The following is a 22,376-nucleotide window of genomic DNA, read 5'->3' as shown; positions in this document are numbered from 1 at the left end:
AAAGATCGACAAAAGTGTAATTGTTGAAATTCCTGTCTTTTAACTTCGTCTCTGTGGGCTCCAAACCAGAGTTGTTATTTCGAACGCTTTGCAGTTCAGCAGATCTCTGATTGGGTGAACTCCTTGAAAGCTAAGATTTTAACAAATGACAATGAGGGTAGACGAGTCACGTGGGTTGTAACGTCACGTCCGACTCAAACTACGGCGCGCGCTATCTTTAATGTTTTGCAGATTGAGTTACCGATCCGCTTGGTCGTTTCAGTCGTTAAAAACGTAAAATGACAACAATTCAAGACTCCTAGGAACGCTGGTGTGAATTTTTAACCTCTTAAAGAGAAGCTGGACTTGTATTTGCGGTAGGATACCATACGTATTAACCATCGAAAACATTACCTGTTTCCGTTAGCAAAACATGTCAGTAAACAGACAAGCTAGCTGACGCTTTGCACTCAGTGAATTTATAACGTTAGCTTGTTGTACAAAAGTACTGGTAACGTTGTCTTTGCAGGCAAGCCTGTCTGCATGACATTTAAGATATTTATAATACAATTAGGCAAAGCAGAGTAACTGAAGTAGGGAAAGTTGTCTATTTGTAACTGATCAGAATGGATATAAAAAGGAATTTCTTTGAATAGCTAACTGGTAAGAGGGCTTGGGAGTCATTTTCAGTGACTGAGTCAGTGATAACTTGGATGAAAAAAGATCTGTTCCCTGGACCGCAGTGCACGTCTTCCCCAGATTTCATCATGTCCCAGACCAACACTTCTCTCTTGGACGAGGTGGTGCAGTGGAGTCAGGAAACCTGTCGCCAGGAACTCAAGTCCGTCCTGCCAAAGCTCACTATATCCTCTCTAATGTTTGTTGTTTCAGTGTTGTAAACTTATGGTTCATAGTGTCACCTGTCTCTATTAGAACACTGGAAAAACACACACCCTGGAAAAATAACCAAAAAATAGCATTAATCCTGTAGCTGAAATGATAAAATAGGTAGGTCGGCATTATATTGGAAATCACCCTGTAATGCATTTTTTCCCTTAACTGTGTTCACTCTTTGCATTGTCAGTCTGACAGCTGGGATGATCACATACGTGAGTTTCCTAATTACACACTTAATAATTACAAACTTTGGTATGACTTGCTGTTTAAGTATAATATGACACCTTTACAGGTATATTGAAGATAATTACAGACATGTTCCTCCCTCATATTGGTTTACCAGACCTGGAGGATAAATGCTTCTCCAAGATCTTACCAAAGGTATCCTGATAATTGCATAATATGTGAATACCATCTATGGCATTTGTTAAAAAAAAAAGTAGATACAGTGCTCTTTTATTATCAGATTGTTGATACAAGTAACTATTTTCTTTTGAATAACTGCTGTATTTCCATATTTTTTCCTTAAAAATTTATTTTTTTAATCTTTTTGAAAAAAAAAAAATCTCAAATGTTTTCAGGCTGTGACGATGTTTGACAGCATGATGAAAGAAATCATGGACCAAGTCGGTGGACTTTCAAGTCAAAACACTGAACTTTGTGCCTTACTGAGGAATATACTGCAGGTATTGCTACACAGTGCATTTCAAAATGGTACAGTGGAACCCATACAACTTTTTACATGCCATATAATGTACATTGCTCTAAATTTTCTCCCAAATTAAACCCTGGATTATATTGTGACAAGATTCTGTTCTCTTTTTCAGGCAATGATGCAGATAATTGATGCGCTATCCACTTGTGTGCGTCATGTTGGCTCATTGGAGGAAGCCCCTGACCTGGATTCTATCCGCTCGCTACCAGCTTGTATCCTAAAAATTCTGAAAGAAACGTTTCAGCACTGCAAGGTCAGAATATTTAGTTTGCTGGTAGCTGTGATCTTTATAAATCAGGTGTTCTGTGAAGTCACTGCATGTGTTTTAGTTTTATAACATTAATATTAATAACCAAGCTGACTATGTTTTAGTGGCTGCTGAGAATGTACTAAGTGGTTAATTACAGGAATTTTTATATTACAGTTATACACAGCTAAATGCTGACGCTAATCTGAGTAGTGCAATTAGGATTTTTAATATTTGTTTCAAACACAAAATCTGTCAAATTTAAGTGGTTGAAAATAATTCTACAGAACGCTCTTAAGTTTTCCTCATCTTGTTTACACCAAATGTGTCATCAGTGCAAGAAATTGACTGAAAACAGATTTGAAAAGCATCCCATCATACTGCAGCAAGAAATGTAACCACTTAGCAATGCAAAAGAACATAAAAGTAGTTACAGTTAATTTTAAATTGATTTATACCCCTAAAGAGCTTTATCTGAAGAAAACAGAATTGGTCAAGCATATTCTGTCTGTTGTCCACAGGACAGTGAGGTGGTCTACTGTGGCCGTCTGTCCCTTGTGGCTGACTTGCTCCAGGGATTATTCAAGGAGGCTTATTCGCTTCAAAAGGGTCTTTTAGAGCTGCTGGATAAGATCTGCCTTGACAACAGTGCCTCAGATGAGGACGTCTCTGATATTGTTACAGGTGTGTTCAGTTGTCTGTGCAGGTAAACATCACTATGTGTTTCATATTTTCTCACTTTCTGTGCTCTTGTATCTTAATGCAATCTTCAGTTCATTTGACATATTTTTCATCTTCCTCAGTGATTCATAGTCTGCTGGATATCTGCTCTGTTATCTCCAACCTTGATGTAGCATTGCATGCAAACACGTGGAAGTTCCTCATCAAGTTAGTGCAATCAGCGTCATTAAACTTTACAGTTAACTCGATGAATTTTTTCGTTTTAAGAATTGGGACGAGTTTATTGGTTGTTATAACTATTTGAACGGGCTGTTATTTTGTTCAGAACGAGTCTGAAGTACCAGTCATTGGTTGAGGAGCATCTACATCACAGTGAAATCAGCAACAGCCTTGTTGACAACCTGCTGACATCCTTCCACAACTGTGTGGAGCTGGCTGAACAGATTAAACATGCTGGCCTACAGGTAGAAAACCTCTAATTATAAACATATGTATATTGTAATTCTCTCTCTCTGTTTACCTCTAAAATAATGTCAGTTTGTATTATATGAAAAGATTGCAGCTCAGCATATTTGTGTCTTTAGTGACTTGATACCAACTGGAGTCACTACAATGACAGAGCAAATGCTGAGTGTTTCCTGTGCCGTAACCCTTTGTACTTAAAGAAGGACTTGGGTTTCTTTGTAATAGTGTAGGGTCACCCTGGGGACCTTTTATATTGATGCTGTTCTCTTTTTATAGGAGGCCACGCAAAGTCCAGAATACAAGCTGTTCCAAAAAAGTGCAAAGATGTGCAGATTTTTTGCCAACACTTTGATTCATTACATAAAGGTAGTTAAAATTATGATTTATTTCAGGTGTTTTTTTACAGCATAAAAACATTGGGCTGTCTTGTATCTTATCTCTAAAACACATTTCTTCTTTTTATCCTTTTAACAGGAGTTCAAATTTTTTCTAACAAAATCTTGTAGCTGCTTCCACCAGCTCTACCTCCAGATCACGAGGTATCGGTTGTTTACGTGTCATTTAAAAAAATAACTGGATACAAATCACAGTTTCTTTTAGTTTATGTTTAATACTGATTATAACAATGTGCCTGGTGTCTTTCAGTAAATTCCCTCCCAGCTTGTGCACTCCAGAACTGCCCATAGCTTTGTCTCAGGAGCTAAATGCAGCAGCTCTTGTTCCCATGGATGCCTTCCTGCTTCAGCTGTTGCCTTTAAGACCTTTTGCTGAAGCTGTCCTCCAACAAGACCTGCGTAAGTGAAAGGTTTATCTTCTTGGACGTTTTCATGATACAGTAGCACAGTTGACAAATGCTTTCCTGTTTCCTAATGTAATGGAAACATGACTTTTTAAACTCAACAATTACAGTTTGTGCACTAATGACATTCCACTGGCTAATGACAGATAGTATGCTGCTCAAAAAGGTTGTAGGAACACTTTTTAATCACGTTATACCATCAAGTCAGTTAAACTTTGTGATATTGATATGGTCAGTTAAGAAGTGGATTGTTGAATCAGTTTCAGCTGCTTTGATGTCAATGAAATTAACAGAGGTGCACTAGAGAGGCACCAATGAGAAAACTCCCGAAACAGGAATAGTTTTACAGGTGAAGGACGCTGACATTTTTTCCTTCCTCATCTTTTGTGACAGTTTTTTTCACTAGTTTAGTTAGGGTCAGTGTCACTACTGGTAGGACAAGGTGATACTTGGTCCCTACAGAGGTTGCACAGGTAGCCCAACTCCTCCAAGATGGCACATCAACGTGTGCCATTGGCAGAAGGTTTGCTGTGTCACCCAGCACAGTCTCAAGAGCATGGTGGAGATTCCAGAAGACAGGCAGTTTATCTAGGAGAGCGTAGAAAATCTTAACCCATTAGCAGGATCAATATCACACTGATCTGAATGTCTCTGACCCAAAAAATCAGAAACAGACTTCATGAGGGTGTCACCACGGTTGCCTTCAAAACTTTAACTGAAAGCTGACCTTTGTTACATTTGTATTTTGTTGTGATGTCGCTATAATGTTTGTAGATGCTGACTGTTAGAGATTGTACAAAATACTGTCTGCAGGTTTAAGTCCTGAACATGAGCTTCCACACTGTCTGTTGCTGGTGAGCGTCATGGGACAGCTGGCCGGCCAACCTGAGGAGGTGCTGCAGCTTTGGTATGCAGGGAGTCAGTTTTCAGAAGAAAATATCAGGTAATAATAGTTTCGGATGATTTAATGAACAGTAAAAAATTTTATAACACTTATTGTTTTATTGGAGGACTTATTAGTGAAGTTTACTAGTTTTATGAGTTATTGATATTGATCTATTATTGACTTGTTTGGTTCACAAAGTTAATTGTACTTTTCCTGTTTTCACAGTGCAATTAAATGCAACTCCAGTGTAGCTGAATAATTACGAATATCAATTTAGCCTTTACGGTTTTACTATCAATACATTTTTAATATGCAGTAATGTTATAATAATTACATCCCACATGGAGCAATCTCTTTTAAGCTGTTAGGAACAAGCGTATTAGTTAGCAGCCTTGACAAGGTTACATTTATGTGTGCTGAATTTAAAGTAGAAAATAGCTTCTTTTGTTGTGTAGTGTTTTTATGTCCTTCATTGTGTCATCTTTGTCCCTAGGCTTCCTCTCTTCCAGGCCATCTTCACTAGTTTCCGGCGTTGCTATACTGAGCGTAAGGTCCCAGTGCTGTTGCCTGGGGTAATGTTGAAGGGTCAGGCACAAGTCCAAGTCACTCTGCATCAACACATCTGTGTGCACCTCTGTGCCAGTGTGGCTTGGCTTCCACCTGAATACTTTCGTGTACTGGTGAGGTCAACACAACAACACACACTGTTTTAAGCAGTACTAGCAGAATGGCTCTTATACTGTTCCACTTAATGCAGACCACGAGGTAGCATACAGTCATGGGAAAATAAATTACATTATTTGTTAATGATATGGTGTGACACATCAGGAAGTAATAATAATTAAAAAAAGCTAGTACTTAACAGGTTTAAAAATGAAATACAACCTGAGATTAACAGCACATGACATTACACCACAGAAGTGCAGTCTGGCAAAGCAAACCCAACTCATCACTCCTTCACTTTAGCCTGACAGCTGGTATAAAGTGAGAGTGCTGTGATGCTGTGTTTGTTTTTTATAAAATGTGGTGCTTTCCATTATGGCCAAACATCTCCATTTGGTTTGGCTTGTCTGTCCAATGCCCAGTTTTTCAGAAGTCTTATGATTTGTTCAGGTGCCGTTTTCCAAACCGAAGCCATACTGCAATGTTCTTTTAAGAGAGACAATTTCTCAATATTAAACAAACTTGTTTAATACATACTTGTTCAGCTTTTTTGTGACCGTATTTCTGTGGACTTTAAAATTTAAAATCCGGACTGAGGTTTGCAGAGTCAAATACACGTTCAAATGCAATTCTCTGTGTTTTCCAATAGTCCCCAACACAGCACCATCTTCCTGTATTTACTTTTGTTGCTCCCACCCCAGATACATCTGGCCAATGAGCGGTGGGAACATTCTCATGTGGTTTGTAGTGATGCATTTTGGTTCGCTTGGAATTCACTTGGATTTTTTTTGTGTGTGTGTGTGTGTGTATGAGTGTGTGTGAGAAAACAAAACAAACCACAGGTAATAAGACATTCTAAGGACCAAAATTATGTTTGCTATGCCCTGATATATAGAACCTTAGAATTGACAGATGTTACCATGATTGTATCATTTTAATCTCCATCCGGTAGTCCTAGGAATAAATCAAACCCAGCCTCTGCCAAGGAGTGAAATGTGTTGTTTATACAAGCTGCTTCTGTCAAAATATCAACATGTTTTATACAAACAGAACTTACGTGAACTGTGGGTGCAGTACTTGCAAACAACAAGGACCTTATTAGCTTGGTCAAGAAGAAAGATTTCAGAAAGTATCCAATCAGGACAAAGCCTCACTTGAACCTAGCCTGACCCCAGACATACGCAGCCATGGGTGATTGTGCCAAGTATTTATATTTAAACATACTAACAATAATATACAGCAATAGATCTACTTTTACAGTATACATAAAAAATAAAGTAAAATAGAATAAATTGCCAAATAAAAACAAAAATAAAAGGATTCGTATTTAAACTAATTTTTATTCTAAAACATTATGTGATCATAAGATCTTTATATTAATCACTGTTAAAGACTGAAAATACATTATTAGGTTGTGTGTAATCTCGTGGTGACCATTAGCAGTGTTTCACTGCAGGATTTCCCTTGATTAAAACTTGTTATTCTTTCGTGTTTCTGTGATAGCTAAGTATTATGCGTGTTTTTTGTTTTTGTTTTTTTCAATTTTCCCACCCTTCTCTGGTTTATCTGACTTCCCCTCTTCTTTATCTTCCCTTCTCAGGAATGTTGCTTGGTTGAAGCTGTACTTCAGGCTGATACTGAAACAGCTGTGTTGGCAGCAGATGTGTGGTGCTTTACAGCACGGTGAGAATGAAGAGTAATGTTACTTTTTGGGTCTTTTTGTTTTGCTATGAGGGACCTTTAGACTAATTTCGGATATTACTTGTGAAGATTTTGTTTATTCATTGAATCAAATGCTTCTTTTTTTTCTTTTAAATCTGTGCTGACAGGTATGGGACAGCAGAGCTTTGCCTACATCATGTCCTCCTTATTGCTCAACTGGTATGTAGAGACCGGCAAAATGCAGAATGCACAAACATATTGATTTGAAAGTGAGACGTCACAGCAGACAGTACTTCACAACATTTTGAAACTAATGAAATAGATTGGAGCTGATAATAATAACAATTATTAATTAATTCAATCATAATAATTCATGTGTCACTTTCAGTAGTGCACAGATCTAAATGCAGTTGCGGTAAAGGAAAAGAACACACAAGATTAGGAGTGTAATCCTACATCTGAAGCTTGCCTTCATTAGTTTGGGGAGTCTCTAAAATACTTTAACTGTGGCCTGACAGCCCCTCTCAGTCTTTGTCTCATGCAAAAAGTAATGTCTCAGTTGTTTAAACAGGCAGATTGTCAGATTAAGCTAGACGTCACAGGCTCACCTTTCTCTTACCTGTTTGTCTCGGTGCTTTCACTCAGCTGTTCATCACCCCTCCCTGCTGCTCCCCTTCTTCTCTTTTAGGTGAAAGCGTGTGCCACCGATTGTTACCAGTCATCACATCTGGGCATGCTGCTAAAACGCATGGTTTTTCTTATGACGCCGAACCACCAGGTTAGAATCCCTAGGAGCAGTGGGGAAAGATTTCAGGGAAATATGAATTATGCTAGAGAGTCAGCCCACACTGTATTAAAGCAAATTACGCAAAGACTTTTGCGTAATTTACAAATAATGAAATACATGGATTCATATTTAAACATTAAAATGGGTGAAAAGCTGGTATTTTTTCTTATCGGGGCCTACAACATTTAGAGGCAAAGACAAACATGTAAAATGCTGGCCAGCAGAGCAGCACGGATGCCACACACGCTTCTGAAACTTTACCGGAGTGATGAGCAACATTCTCACATATGAGTTTGAAGTCCCACATTCAGTCGAATTAAGATGTAGTCCCTGTTAACATAAGTTCAGTGAATCCTTGTACCATCCATATAATTTAGTGTATTTTGTCTTTTTTTTTTTTTTTTTTTAAACTTAGGTTTACTGCATTATCAAGTATGGCACCAACTACCAGAGTAGAGTGCCATTTTCTGGGTTTAGATGATGCTTAAGAAATCAATAGAAACAACTTCAATGAATAAAAAAATAATCTTAATAAACAATGTCTTCTCCCGTAATCTTATGTATTTATTTTCACAGATGGAGCTGGTGTCACATTTTCCACCCTCTGAGATGGAAAACCTTCGAGTTTGGCACCATGTTCTCCTCAGAGCTCTTTCTCAGGACATCTGCCGGCAAGTAGTGACAGAAATCACTGGTTTAACTCAAAAAGTGCTGGCTGACTGGCAGAGTGGAGGATACAAACTGGGACAAGTCGGCAAAGTGGTAAGGACAACCTTAGCAGTGGGATGTAATGGGAGTCTTGCACCCCATCGCTGAATCTTTTTAGCATGGTTTTATCAAGTGAAGGCATTTTATTGTTTGTGCAAAGGACAAAACAAAAATAAAAAAAAAACTTGTACTCATTCATCCTTATTATTATAGCCTTGCATGCAACAAAGACAGAGTTATTTGATGTACAAACATTAGGGGCAAGGCTGCAGCATCGTTGTACTTGTGCAGTGATGGCAGCTTGATTATAAATATCAGCAATAAATGATGTTTGGACTGTGATAACCTTTTTCCTGCAATAGACTGTTAGTGACCTTTCCATTGTTGGCCTATGAACTCAGAGCTTCCAGTGAGTAATAGTTACGCAGCTGAGATTACTAACACAGAATGGTTAATGGTTGTTTTTATTACTGATCAGTCCATGAAAACATAATCTTTTGTGAATGAAAGAAACGTATTTACAAAGTTCCTCCTGTTACCAGAATGCAGTGCTGATGTCTCTCCTATCGGTGGTTCGAGGCCAGTCCTCTCCCGAAGAGCAGTGTGTGTTGTCTTCTGTGAGGATAGTCACACAGCTCTGGTTACGAATAAGTCCAGACCAGGTAACAAACAGTACACGCACAAACAGATGGAGTAAATGAGAAGATGCAAGACCAGTAAACTGTAACCTGCCATGCTGTAGTTGCGGACCCACCCTGTGCTCCAGTGGACGCTGCAGCTTCTCTTGTCACTGTCAGCCATTTTAGTGAAGCACATTGAACCTCACATGATTTGTCAGGTGTGTTGTTAGCCGTCACATTAACATTTAAAGAGGGCAGAATAAATTTATTGATGTGTGTGTCTCTGTGTGTGTGTTATCCCAGGCTCTGGTGTGTCTGGATGCTGTGGTTTCTCAGAAGTGTGCAGATTGGTTACTGCTGGCTGCTTTGGAGTTTCTCTGCTCTCTGGGGAAGATTTTTGTCCCTCCTGACAGCCAGGTGATAAAAGACTTTTTACAAATGATGATTTTAATTTTGGTTTACTTGTCTTTCTATTGTCTTCTTTAGCCTGCTGTTGTTGCTTGTAGTTGCTCCTAAAGCTTTGAGCCTGCAAGTCTCCTCTATATTTCCCTCCTTCTATAGATACACACATTTTGTTGTATAAAGGAAAGTTCATGATAAGAAGCAAATGATAATAACCATTTTTATTTTCTTAAAATAAAAATAATAGAAACAAATTAAGCATTTTCTCAGTTATGACCCGTTTTGGTTCCAGAGTCAAATTCTTCCAAGGCTGAGCGGCCTGTTTGGAGTCCTTTTGGCTGACGAGTCTTGGCTGTTGCACCAGCACACCCTGGAGGCCTTTTCTCAATTTGCAGAGGTATTAATTTATAAGTCTAACATAATTTTCATATTACATTAAGCTTCAACGGTGTATGAATTTAAACGTAACCTTGATATATCCTTCTGACGTCAAAGAATACAAACCATGAAGAAGTAATCTCTCAGAGTTTGAGTGTCGAAGAAACCAAAACCAAAGTGGTTAATTATCTTAGCAAGGTAAGGGAAATCTATTATTTGTTCATGAACATGTATATAAAAATGAAGCATGGTGAAGTCGTCATTTCTTTTGCTGCAGACGGTGAATGCGCAGGAAGGCAATGAGTTACGGCTCGAGAGGCTCAAACATGAGACGCAACACATCAAGCAACACAATGAGAAGCTGGAGTGTAGCAAAGAAAAGCCTTTCAACAAACCACCTTCTGAAGCTGTTCCAGACTCAGAGGTTAGTTTAATCAACTTGAAATGTATTCAGTGTTTCTGAATATGCATGTTCGTGCACAGTCTTGTCTCACATACACGTTTCAGATTAGTAGTTGCAGGCTTATATTAAATGAAAGCTACCAGAGCATAAGGAGACAGTGCTCATTGCACAAAAGCAGCCTTGACTCTCATATTTTATTAGATGTCAGAGATGATCAGAATCAGTTTTATTTTTATTAAAATGCTAAGCATAAAAGACCAAATACTTTGTTTAGCAGTAAAGGATTTGAGTGAACGCATCCAACTTCAGTGTGACTGTTTGATTGGAAGTCAGCTTTGTCAGATATTCATAAATATGGCAGTGGGTAAGATTTGTGTTTTTGATATTTTTATCACAAGATTTTGCTCTCCAGGTTCAAACTGTGTCCTATGAAGTACTATAGAACATGAATCATGTTATAAAAAAGACAGTTTAATTAACAAGACCTGTATTTTTCTCTTTAACTATTCATCCCTCTCAGCCATGCCCTAAGAGAGCTCGACAGGAGAACAGCGCAGAGCAGGAATACAGCCGCTATATCCAGACGGCTGAGAGTGCTTTAAAAGCCCTTCAGGCTCTCACTGATGGTAAAACTAACAGTAGTGCACCACCTCCACAGTGGTTGGACTCCAGACTACAGGAGCTCCAGACTCTCCTAACCCACATCACTACAGTCAGACCCAGCAGCTCGAGATAGTTTTTTCATCTCAGGATGTTTGCTTTCTGTATGGAAAACCCACAAATGTCCCCACAACTTTTGCTGCTATTGAAAATGGTTTCTCTCTTTTTAAAAAAAATGTTCATCTTTGTTCTTTTTTTATTAAACCTGTTTCTGAAACTTGAAGCATTTTATTTCTTTTAGCTATAGCTTCAATGGTCTTTCCTGGCTGGGTCACTGTATGAAATACCTAATATGAAATATTGTACTGTAAAACAAAACAGTAAACACATTTGATACAGTAAGTTTTACTTTATTTCACCATCAACCCAAAAGCTACTAATAAATTATGCAATTCTGATTTCACATTCATTCAAAGTGCAAGCCTTCAGTTAATCAAACTGACTCTTTTTGGGAAGACCCAGTGTCTCCGAAACGTTTCTTTATGCCACTAGTGAAATTAACCCATAAAAAAAATAAAAAAGGAGAGCAGATGAAACAGGATTACATTCACCTCTGATACCAGTTGGCAAACAATTATAAATGGCTTATTTTGTCCAAGTCTAGCACCATCTGATGAAGAGCTGATCGTTCCAGTTTAAAAGCAAGTTCTCATAATTAACATAATGATAAAATCAACATAATATTAAAAAGCCTTAGGCCATCCCTGTCATTACCATCCCTACTGCATCATGTTAAATGAGAAACTACTTCCAGTTTACTGGTCTGTTGGTGAAGTGGCACTCCAGATGTGGTGCATGGGTTTCAGTTTTCCAGTGGTCAAGTCTTTTACTGCACATGGAAGTAATGGATCAAACGTAATCACCAGGCATTATCCTCCCAGTTCAGGTCATCTTCATCTCCCCAGCCATCTGGTGCAGTCTTTGAGAGAAGAAGAGAAGTAAATGAAGAGGTGCAATCATCCACTGGGAAAAATATTTGAGAATTAAGAATTTCCCACTATTGCAATGACTGTCATTGACGGTCACTTTTTACCCCTCAGCTGTTAAAGGCTAAAGGGCTACTGTCCCCACAGGTGGCAGGTGGCATGGGCACCCATGTTTGTGAATGTGAGAATGAGGTGACAGGATTTTCAAATTCATACAATAGGTGCATCTACTAAAAATCTTGAAAAAAGGTCATCTCAGTGACCTTAAATTCAAGGTCAGTTTTTCTGAAAATCACCTTGGATTTTGAATTTTATACTGTATGTGCATCAACTTGCAAGCTGAGAGGTAACACTTGTGGCCGTCAGTATTTTTAAAGTTAAAGACTGCGTATGCATTTGTATCTCTTCTGTGTCTTCTGGCTCGTAGGTTCTTCAAAGTCATGACAGTTGTGTTAAATGGTTACAGGTTGCAGTAATTTCCAAAGTTATACACAGAAGTGTAACTGTCAAAAGAATTTCAAGTTATTCTTTCAAAAAAAAAAAAAAAAAAAAAAATCTAGTTGTAAATGGACTGATTCTTATATAGCGCTTTTCTACTCTCCTGGAGTACTCAAAGCACTGTATACAACATGCCTTATTCACCCATTCATACAAGCACTTCCTTCTTTACTTAAGTGCAATCTAAGCATTCACACACATTCACACTCCAATGGATGCATCGGAGAGCAACTTGGGGTTAGTATCTTGCCCAAGGATACTTGGCATGCAGACTGGGGAAGCCAAGGATCGAACCACCAACCTTCCAGTAAGTAGCTGATCTGCTCTACCCACCTGAGCCACAGTCACCCCAAGCCTAACAAGCCTGTCTTTTCAGGCTTGTTACAGTCTGCATATCTAAAAGTTCTACAAACCAACAAGGCCTCCAAACACAGTAAAATGAAGAAACAGAGTCATGCCTTATAACTGATTGTACACAGATGGTGCTTCACATACAGCGGGTAAAATAAGTGTTGAATACGTCGCCAATTTTCTAATATATTTCTGAAGGTGCTGACATGAAATTCTCACCAGTTATCGATAACAACCCATCCAATCCACACATGCAAGAAAATCAAAACATAGATGTCCAAAAAATGTGTGTGATACTGAGAAATGACAGGGAAAAAGTATTGAACATGCTTGCTTAAATGTATTGAATACTTCGCACGTGATTTTGGTCAATTCTTCCACACAAACATTCTTCCAGAAGGTTCTTTAGGCCCCTTCTATGAACTCTGAGCTTTAGTTCTTTTAAGTCAAGTCGCTTTTATTGTCATTTTAACCATGTACAGTCGTACAGAACAGAGTGAAACGAGGCAACATTCCTCCGAGACCCTGGTGCTACATGACATATAACAGACAAGGCAATAGAAAGCACAAAAACAGCACCATAGCACCATTTCTGTAGATTTTCAAGGGGATTCACATCAGGTGACTGGCTGGGCCATTCTAGCAGCTTTATTTTCTTTCTCTGAAACCAGTTGCGTTTCCTTGACTGTCTTTGGGATCATTGTCTTGCTGAACACCCTCATTTCATCTTCATCATCCTGGCAGATGGCAGCAGATTTTTATCTCAGTGCATTTTCCCATTCATACTTCCTTCAGTTACACAAAGCTGCCCATGCTGTATGCTAAAAAACAGCCCCACACCATGACGTTCCCATCTCCAAACTTCACTTTTGGCAAGGTGTTTTTGCCATGATATGCGACACCTTTTGTCTTCCAAACATGGCCAGAATATATTCTCCTATTATTTCCCAGGCTTGTCTAAATGTTGTTCAGCAAACTTTAAATTTGTTTCAACATGCTTTTTCTTCAGAAATGAGATTATGGCATGGTGAGTGTGCATACAGTCCACGGTGGTCGAGTACATTACTTGTTTTCTTATAAACAATTGTTCCTGCAATCCGATATCAAGGCAAAGCATGTAATAGACACACTGACCATTTCACGCTTTGCTCTCCAAAACGTGAAATGTACACGCATGTACAAATTGAAGCTTCTGCAGTAAAAGCAGAGGGAGATATTTTATTTCAAGCCAGCATGAAAATAACCACGGGAAAGTGTTTAAACAGACATTAACACATTTGCATATACATACACACATTAGGCGCCTAGCTTAATTGATTCTGACAATTAAGGACCTTGAATTTACTAATACATTTTTTTGCTCATTACCAACTTTGTAACTTTAAATATATTATATCCCCCTGCTGGTAATGCAACTTCTGCACACGTGTCCATTTCATTGTTTGGAGAGGCAAAGTGAGAAGTGAACATGATGGACCGGCACGCCTATAACACGTTTTGGGGTGATACTGAGTGGTATCTGCTAATTCCATGTTTTTCTGTAGCTCTACACAAGCGGTCCTTGGATCTTGGACAACTCTACTGATAATTATTTTCAGTCCGTTGTCTGAAATCGTGTGGGGAGCACCCTGTTGTGTGCCTTCTTTTCTTCATATCAGCAATACTTTTTCCCTGTCTCATTATTTTACGGAGATCTATGGTTTGATTTCTTTGCATGTGTGGACTGGATGGGTTGTCATTGACATCTGGTGAGAATTTCATCTTAACAGCACCTTTAGAAATATATTTACTTAGGAAACTGGTGACATGTTCAATACTTATTTTACCAGCATTAAGTATAACAAAATCAAGATTTCAGAAATCAGGGAAATCTCAGGCAGCTAGGCAGCTGTGACTGAGAACCAATATATTCAAGTATATAAAACATCCTTTCACCAGACACTCACCTCAGTCAGGTCAACTGCTGCAAACTTGGCAGTGAATGTTAAAGTATCGATGGATGAATCGACCTGCAGAGGTTTAGTGTTATCCGAAGATGCTGTGAACAGTTCTGCTTCACGCTCGCCGGTCTCTTGTAGTGACAGCACTGCTGGAGATGACAACTTGATGTCCGGCACCATGTCTGCAAACAAATCCAGCTCTGGGTCTTGCTCTACCTTTCTCTTCACCCTTATAGTAAACTCCTCCCCCAGACCTCCTACTGAACTACTTTTTTGTGGCACTGTAGGTTTGGACTGGGGGTTTAAGGGGTTATGTGATTTCTGAGAGTCCCTTTTCTCTTGAGCCCAGCTATTGTCCCATGAGGAAGTGGCCTCTGTCTCTGTTGACTGCCGCAGTGTTGAGCTCAACTTAAGGGGTTTAGAGGAACCCAGTCTCAGTGGTTCAGGACCATGTTTTGAAGATGGGGAAGCAGCACCCCCTTTGGGTGGTGCAGGGATGACTGAGTCTGATAAAGGAGCTGTGGGGGAGAGATCTGAGGTAGGTTCAGTGTCCTCAAAGTCATCCCACGGCTCCTCATCTGTGTTCTGATGAGTGATTGGCAGGCTGCTAACTGGATCTACGCCCTTTGAGGCCTGAATGTGGATCTGGACCGAATGCCCATCTCTATTCTCACTATCAGGGTCACTCCAGTCAGGCCAGTCTTCCACAGTGCCTTCTAGTCTGTCAGTCTGCTCTGGGCTAGAAGGAAGTTGGTCCATCTCACTGTCCTGATGAAAGCCATTCAAAGGCAGAGACATCTTTCTACTAACATCTGGAATACACAACAAAAAAAAATTATACAATGGACCTTAAATAAATGAACAAATTCATTTGAATTAATATTATAAAGGGAGTTTCTTACCCGATACTGGCTTGATAACCCTTGGTGTCTTGCTACCCGTGTGATCAAGGACTAAGTCTTCAGTCCCTGATGGTCTAGGGAATAAATTCAGCACTTTGGAGGGTTGGGCCATCTGAGGGTGGAAACTTCCAACTATATGGACAGGTGAGGCTAAAGAATAAAAGTAAGATGAAAAATGTTCAAATTTCACCTTCCATTCACCAAAAAAAAAAAAAAAAAAAAAAAAAAAAAAAAAAAAAAAAAAAAAAAAAAAAAAAATATATATATATATATATATATATATATATATATATATATATATATATATATATATATATATATATATATATATATATAATAATAATAATAATAATAATAATAATACTCTCCGCTGAGAGTAGCTCACTTGACTGTAGATCTTAAAGGATTACTAGAGTGACATTTCCAAATCCAGATTTTCTAGTTTGAACTGGTAGTCTGACTAAACTAGTAATCTTCTTTGGACGAGACAATAATAGTCACGGCATGCTAAACGCACCTCTACAAAAATGGGACCTATTTACTACTACACACTGCTGCAGGAATGCTTCCAGCATATAAAATGTTCTTGTAATGGTTCCTGGTTGATTTTTAAAGATTACTTGTAAAATGAAGCATTTTAATTAAAGTTTTTATTTAGTAAACTGTGCATGATGCCAGACCTTTAATGCACAATCAGGTTCTGTGCACCACTTTTATATGGTATAGCTAAATTCTCAAAAAAAAAAACAACAACAACAAAAGCCTCAGTTTATTTGATATACGGTATCAATAATGTAAATGTACTCTATATACGGTCCAGAAGGTTTTGGACACTCACATTTTAAATAATTTTGCTTCTATACACCACTGCAGTCTTTTTTCATGCAACTGAAGTGCTGAAGGTTTTCACCTTTAATTCAAGGGGTTTAACTAAAGTATTGAATTAACTGTTTACAAATTGCATCTGTTTTTAAACTATCCCCCACTTTCAGAGGTTCAAAAGTAACAGGACAATTGACTAACAACCAATTTCATGGCCAAGTGAGGCCTGTTTTCTCATTATTTTGTGACAAATTAAGCAGATAAGAGATAGGAAATAATCTCAACTGTTGCATTTTGTAGTTTTTCCCTTTGAAATTCTCAATATGAGATCCAAATAAATACTGATAAAAGTAAAGGAAGCCATCATTAGGCTGAAAACCAAAACAAACCTATCTGTGAAATAGCAAAAACGTGTGAGGTGGCTACATCATCACTCACACATCTGAAAATAGAGATACTTCACAGTGCAAATGGATAATGGCTCAAAACATGATGCTGAAACAACGCAAGATTATCTCAAGGCAAAGATAACATTAAGTGGCCAAGTCAGTCTAATCAGTCTAATCCCAACGGAACACAGCATGAAGACTGAAAACAAAACTGATTGCAGGGAGACCCACAAACAACCAGGCACCGCAGGCAGCTCCAATAAAACCTAGCAGAGAATCTCACGGGAGGAAAAACAACATCTGATGATGTTCATGGATTCTAGACTTCATGCAGTAATTGACTGCAAAAGGATTTTTGTCCAGTTACAAAAACAAACTCTTATATTTAAAATTACTGCAGTTTTAGTTTGTCCATTTACTTTTGAGCCTCTGGAAATGGTCGACGTTTAATATTCCAGTAATTACTAAACAGTTTATGCAATACTTTTGTAAAAGCTGAAAATCTGCAGCTGACTGTTGGATTTCAAATCCACTGCAGTGGTTTGCAGAGGCATAACTACAAAAAAAAAAAAAGTGTCTTTATCAAAAAAACTTATAGACATACAATTATGTCAATAAATTAGTTATTGCAATACAAGACTTGTGCTGTCTTGCACTGTTTAGTTATTATTTAGATAGAGGTGCTTTCATTGACATTTACAGACAGCTTTGCTTACTTTCAGGGGTCACTTCTGTAGACTTGGTAAAGTTAGGTGTGGTGCGTTTAAAGACCTTGGTTCTCTCTCCACCAACAACCACCTGAGCCCCGAGCAAGGGCACCAACACCGCCAGACTCTGCAGCGTCATGGCAACCAGAGAATCATTGGTGTCTCTCATTCCTAACAAAACCTAAAGAGAGTAAAAGACAAGATAATATACTTAAGAGATAGTTTCATTTGAATTTTGTTCTCAAGCTTTAGACATTAGATAAAATTGGTGTGATAAAAGTGGTGGCCCCGTGATTGGAAGGTCAGGGGTTCGATTCCCCTGAACAGCTACCCTGAGGTACCCCTGAGCAAGGTACCGTCCCTACACACTGCTCCCTGGGCGCCCAATGGCTGTCCACTGCTTCACTGAGTGAATGGGTTAAATGCAGAGAGGAATTTCCCCACGGGGAGCAGTAAAGTATACATTATTATTATTATCATCATTATTAAATTGGTTACAATTTCTGGGGTTGCCTGTTTCACCCTGTTTAAGCTATTACCTAATCTCCCCGTCTGGTGCTTCTTGAGTAAGACTAAAGAAAAAATTTGTTTATTGGTTTAAACATTTTCCAAAATACTGAACTATTCAGCTTCAACTGTCTTAGTTTTTTGACAACAAGAACAACAACAAAAAAGTTTGCTTCTAAAGTAACACCCCACCTGAGGTAGGATCTGGTTTTTGAGTTCATCGTGGGAGAAAAACTCAGCGTAAAGGTGGATGTGGGCCAGCAGCACGATTCGGACATGTTCCTCATTGACATTGTAGAGTTTGAGAAGCTGAGGAATCACATGCTTACGGTAAAAGGACATAGACAGCAGGCAATCTTCACTGCTACCACCACCACTGTTATCTGTCCACAAAGGTGAAATAAAGAAAGTTTCATATAACATTTGTGCCTGTCAGGCAAATACTAAGTTCTGGCTTTCTCTCAGAAAATGGGATTATAAGATCTGGTAATCAGAATCCAATTTTTGTTCAAATGCAATCTCACCTTTCTTTGGCCTTAAAAGATGAGGCAGGAAGCTTTTTACAGCCATGGGTTCTGCAAAAACGAGAGAGTTAAGGAGTTTGGGAGCAAGGCGTGTAGCTATCAACTCTTCAGGGAGGCTCTGGACTCGGTCCAGAAGAAACCTAAAAAAGGAGAATATATATACCATAATACAAGTTAAAGAAAATTCTATCTGTGAAAAAAGTCCACATATAACATGTAACAAGATCACTACATTATTTCTTACTTAAAGAATTCATTCTTTTCTTCTTCTGTCTTTAGGGTGAGACTTTTCAGAAAATTCATCACTTCCAGAAAGTCATTCCTGTTCACAGAAAAATAATGTTTGCTTAAAAAAAAACCCCCAAAACAAACCATTCTGAGTATTTAATGATAACTACAAATCAAACCTGACCACACAAACCTGAAAAAGTCATTGGTGAGCAAGGAACTGAGTGGCGGCCGCGACATGGGGTCAGAGTTCAGCAGGCCTGCCTGCAGTGTTTTTGTCAGGCTGGCAGCAAGCTCCTGTGACACTGAAAACAACAGTGCAAGCATATGATAATGTACATGCAGGTTAAACCTGAAAAAATGAAATGTGATATTCAAGGTCACCTCTCCTTACCATAGCCATTAAGGAGAGGAATAAGAGACTCCACCATCATCCCAAAAGAGTAACAGTCCCGAGAGTGAGCATGTTTATCAGGAAGGATTTTAAAATCCTCCACCTGTCAAGAAAATGTTTCTTGAAAACCTGTCAACACAGTGGGAAGTGCTTCTTGTCAATCATTAACTTTAACCTGCTTACCTGCTCTTCTGGAGGAATATAGCTGGCCTCTCTTGCATTCTGGATGCTTGTGAGGAACTAAGGAGTTTAGGAATAGCCAAAATTTAACATAAACCTGATATTTTACATAGTGAGTCTTCAAATAGTCTAAAAAAGTGCATTAAAACTGCTGAACTGTAGATACATTGCAAGCAAAATGGCTCAATGTTTGGATAAATCTTTGCCAACTTAGCATTAGTTGAGTGAACACACACGGACTGAATTGTGGTATTACAGTCATACAAAATGTTTTCTCAAATATCAGTTAGCATGTTATGACAGCACGATTAGAAAACAGCTTAACCAGTATTATGTGCTTTGGCTACATGATATCAAAGTGGAAATGGTTAGCTATAATGCACAGAATCACATCAAGCAAAAATTAAAAACAGCTCATCAGCACAAACACCTCAAACCACCTTTTAAGCACAGTGGTGGAGGGATGATGATTTTGGCTTGCTCTGCAACCACATGACCTTGGCACTTTGCTGTCATTGTGTCAACCATGAGCTTTTCTGTGTACCAAAGACCAACTCTATCCAACAGCTAAAACTTCAAGTAGTTGTCAAACAAACAAACAACAAAAACAAAGTCTAGACCTTAAATCAATTGAAATTTGACATCATCTCCTAAGCCAATGCCTGCAAACCTCAATGAACTGAAACAATGTTGTAAAAAGAGTTGTACAAAGAGTGGGTCAATATTCTTCCACTATGATGTAAAACAGCGGTCCCCAACCCCCGGGCCTCGGACCGGTACCGGTCCGTGAGTCGTTTGGTACCGGGCCGCGAGAGTTGAGGCTCAGGTGTGAAATGTATGGTTTTCAGGGTTTTTATCGGTTTTCAGCGTTATTTTGTTATCGTTTTTATCGTTAACTCGGTTTTCCTGGGTCTTTTCACGTGTGTTATGAATAAATCTTCTTTTTTTCGGTACCGGTACTAGTTTTATTTTGTTGTATTTATCCGCGACACCTTAAAGGCCGGTCCGTGAAAATATTGTCTGGCATAAACCGGTCCGTGGCGCAAAAAAGGTTGGGGACCGCTGATGTAAAAGACTGAAAAAGCTACAAGCTACTGAATCATGATATTTACTTAGTTTTTCCACAGGACAGTAAAGAATTCTTCTCAAACTTTCTTTTTCACATGACTGCCCATATGGCTTTAATGCACTTCTTACCTCAGGAGTTGCTTCAGAGAACTTGCAGACAGTCTCCATCCCTCCCAGTTTCCAATGACCATCATCACTGACAAATACAGATGAAATACAGACGTTGTTGTGGCTCGACTTACCCTGGTGGAAGAGCAAGACAAGTTTGGAATGTGCATGAATATGCATGCATGTTTAATGCAAACAGAAAGACATCCAAGGGTCAATCACCTTCTCCATCTTCATCTACAGGGCACCTTGTTTTTCCACATGCCTTAATATAAACATGCAGAGACTGGAGAAACACTCACCCTCTCATGCAGAAAAACGAGTGCCTGCAGGAGGTCATAGATGCCTGCACAAATTTCCTCTGGGGAGAGACTGTCTAGCAGTAGCTGCAGGGGCTGCACAGGCTCTGTCACCAGGTGGATGCCACCATTCTGCACTGAGCAGGACAGGAAGCGCAGTAGACATGGGTGTCGCAGTGTCTTCAGGTGCTGGGTGAAATGTGTGGATGATTAAGCAGGTGTAAGAATTGCAAATAATTAGTATTTTAAATTACCCGGCAGTTAAGACACAATATAACTCATACTTCCACTTATTTAATTCTAGTCACAACAGAGAATACTGAAGTTGGGGGGGGGGGGGGGGGGGGGGGGGGGCTCTTCCACTAAACAAAACCATGTTAAATTTTTTTCTTAATTAAAATGTTACATCCACATTACACACTTGTGTGTACAGCTCAACTTCACACACAATCACACGTGATGCATTAATTCGCTTTTTTAAAGAACTTTTTTTCTACAGAGTTTTAGAAAAGAGAGAAAACCGACTGGAGAAGTTTGGTAAAAATGTCTCAACGATGCAACGCTACTTTGTGTCCAACATGATCATGGCAGCGTGCTGGCTGCACACTTCCATGCATAATACACATGAGCGACGGCAAAGGCGAGCAGCGACATCTGGAAATTACACACCGTGGCAGCTTTGTTGACTTTGTCTTCATTGCCACGTTTGTGAACAAACACAGAAGCGGGCTTCCCATCCTGGAGCACCGCCGAGTACATGGTGGGTCCGGTGGGCAGAGTCAGGAGCGGCTCCTCCAGGGTGCAGCTCCGCACCGCGCTGCTCTCCGCACCCATGACCGCGGTCGTTCTTATGAGCAGCCACTCAGGTCATAAACTAAGCAAGCCAGGCGTGATACGTGGCAGTGCGAGTGCCTGTCAGTAAAGAAACAGACACGAGTACTTGTTATAGAGTTAAGTTGACATACCGGTACCTGTTTCAGTAAACTGGATGCACCACTTAGTGACAAGTTAGCTAGCGTCAGTTGCCTAGCAGGCTAACCTTAGCGCTACGTTAGCAAGCTTGTCATTGCTGCCCTTGTCGGTAGCTTTTCCGCCTCCAAACAATCATGCCAGTCGATGTGTACCCACAGATTAATTCAATGAGTTTTGCGAACTGCTTTAAAAGTAAAAAAAAAAAAAAAATCCCGTTTCCTGCTTGTCAAATCACCGATGCTAACGTGGAGCAAGAGCTGTGCAGTAAACAAGGACCTTTCCGGTAAAAGACGAAACCACAGAGGAGGGGTTGGTACTTCCTTGTAATTACTCACTTGGTTGAATAACTTAATGTTTTTCAACTTTATTTTCAACAGATACAGGTTTCAAATCCCTTCATCATAAAATAATTCGTTAATAGGTTTATTTGTTGTTGATACATTGATACAAAAGAACAAACACCCCACCCCGTAAGCTAATGGTTGCGACTAAAGTGGTGCGAGATAACGCAAGTAATCAGCGGAGAGTTGAGCGCCATATGGTGAGTGAAGTGAAAATAGAAACTGTCACTATCTGTCTTACTGAAACCCTGAAAAGCACACTGTTTCA

At 39.2% G+C, this 22,376-nt stretch overlaps 2 protein-coding genes across 4 annotated transcripts; one reads left to right on the top strand and one right to left on the bottom strand.

The window, feature by feature from the left end:
- Positions 1 to 221: 221 nt before the first annotated feature.
- Positions 222 to 11,125, top strand: firrm (fignl1 interacting regulator of recombination and mitosis). Of its 3 annotated transcripts, none has more exons than XM_063466810.1 (25): positions 222 to 356; positions 723 to 842; positions 1,049 to 1,088; positions 1,169 to 1,257; positions 1,458 to 1,562; positions 1,704 to 1,844; positions 2,360 to 2,522; positions 2,642 to 2,726; positions 2,845 to 2,983; positions 3,261 to 3,350; positions 3,459 to 3,523; positions 3,630 to 3,778; positions 4,597 to 4,726; positions 5,163 to 5,349; positions 6,933 to 7,015; positions 7,162 to 7,213; positions 7,683 to 7,772; positions 8,358 to 8,543; positions 9,032 to 9,151; positions 9,232 to 9,327; positions 9,413 to 9,526; positions 9,804 to 9,908; positions 10,007 to 10,087; positions 10,167 to 10,313; positions 10,813 to 11,125. In XM_063466810.1, the coding sequence occupies exons 2-25, from the start codon at positions 747 to 749 to the stop codon at positions 11,026 to 11,028; spliced, it is 2,769 nt and encodes a 922-aa protein (XP_063322880.1). In that variant the 5' UTR covers positions 222 to 356; positions 723 to 746; the 3' UTR covers positions 11,029 to 11,125. The 3 variants fall into 3 exon arrangements, with proteins under 3 accessions (XP_063322880.1, XP_063322881.1, XP_063322879.1); XM_063466811.1 differs by having other exon boundaries at positions 703 to 842; XM_063466809.1 differs by having other exon boundaries at positions 222 to 842.
- A 170-nt stretch (positions 11,126 to 11,295) lies between these two features.
- scyl3 (SCY1-like, kinase-like 3) lies at positions 11,296 to 22,054 on the bottom strand. The gene is made up of 14 exons (XM_063467098.1): positions 21,835 to 22,054; positions 21,465 to 21,707; positions 20,799 to 20,984; positions 20,518 to 20,631; positions 19,324 to 19,380; positions 19,141 to 19,243; positions 18,940 to 19,051; positions 18,763 to 18,840; positions 18,519 to 18,658; positions 18,187 to 18,377; positions 17,497 to 17,668; positions 15,570 to 15,719; positions 14,674 to 15,479; positions 11,296 to 11,871 (listed from the first exon to the last, which is right to left on the bottom strand). The coding sequence occupies exons 2-14, from the start codon at positions 21,627 to 21,629 to the stop codon at positions 11,812 to 11,814; spliced, it is 2,334 nt and encodes a 777-aa protein (XP_063323168.1). The 5' UTR covers positions 21,630 to 21,707; positions 21,835 to 22,054; the 3' UTR covers positions 11,296 to 11,811.
- Between the last annotated feature and the right edge of the window lie 322 nt (positions 22,055 to 22,376).

Source organism: Pelmatolapia mariae, linkage group LG23, assembly GCF_036321145.2.
Source record: "Pelmatolapia mariae isolate MD_Pm_ZW linkage group LG23, Pm_UMD_F_2, whole genome shotgun sequence".
Taxonomy (NCBI): domain Eukaryota; kingdom Metazoa; phylum Chordata; class Actinopteri; order Cichliformes; family Cichlidae; genus Pelmatolapia; species Pelmatolapia mariae.
Note: the sequence above shows the minus strand (reverse complement) of the source record. Positions and strands in the feature narration are given on the sequence as shown.

Excerpts from the sequence above, each read along its gene's own strand:
- firrm (XM_063466809.1), top strand. The coding sequence starts at position 693 with ATGAAAAAAGATCTGTTCCCTGGACCGCAGTGCACGTCTTCCCCAGAT. Across the intron at positions 2,523-2,641 it reads CGTCTCTGATATTGTTACAG|TGATTCATAGTCTGCTGGAT; the intron begins GTGTGTTCAGTT and ends CATCTTCCTCAG. Across the intron at positions 2,727-2,844 it reads ACGTGGAAGTTCCTCATCAA|AACGAGTCTGAAGTACCAGT; the intron begins GTTAGTGCAATC and ends TATTTTGTTCAG.
- scyl3 (XM_063467098.1), bottom strand. The coding sequence starts at position 21,629 with ATGGGTGCGGAGAGCAGCGCGGTGCGGAGCTGCACCCTGGAGGAGCCG. Across the intron at positions 20,632-20,798 it reads TCGTTTTTCTGCATGAGAGG|GGTAAGTCGAGCCACAACAA; the intron begins GTGAGTGTTTCT and ends CTCTTCCACCAG. Across the intron at positions 18,841-18,939 it reads CTCACCAATGACTTTTTCAG|GAATGACTTTCTGGAAGTGA; the intron begins GTTTGTGTGGTC and ends TTCTGTGAACAG.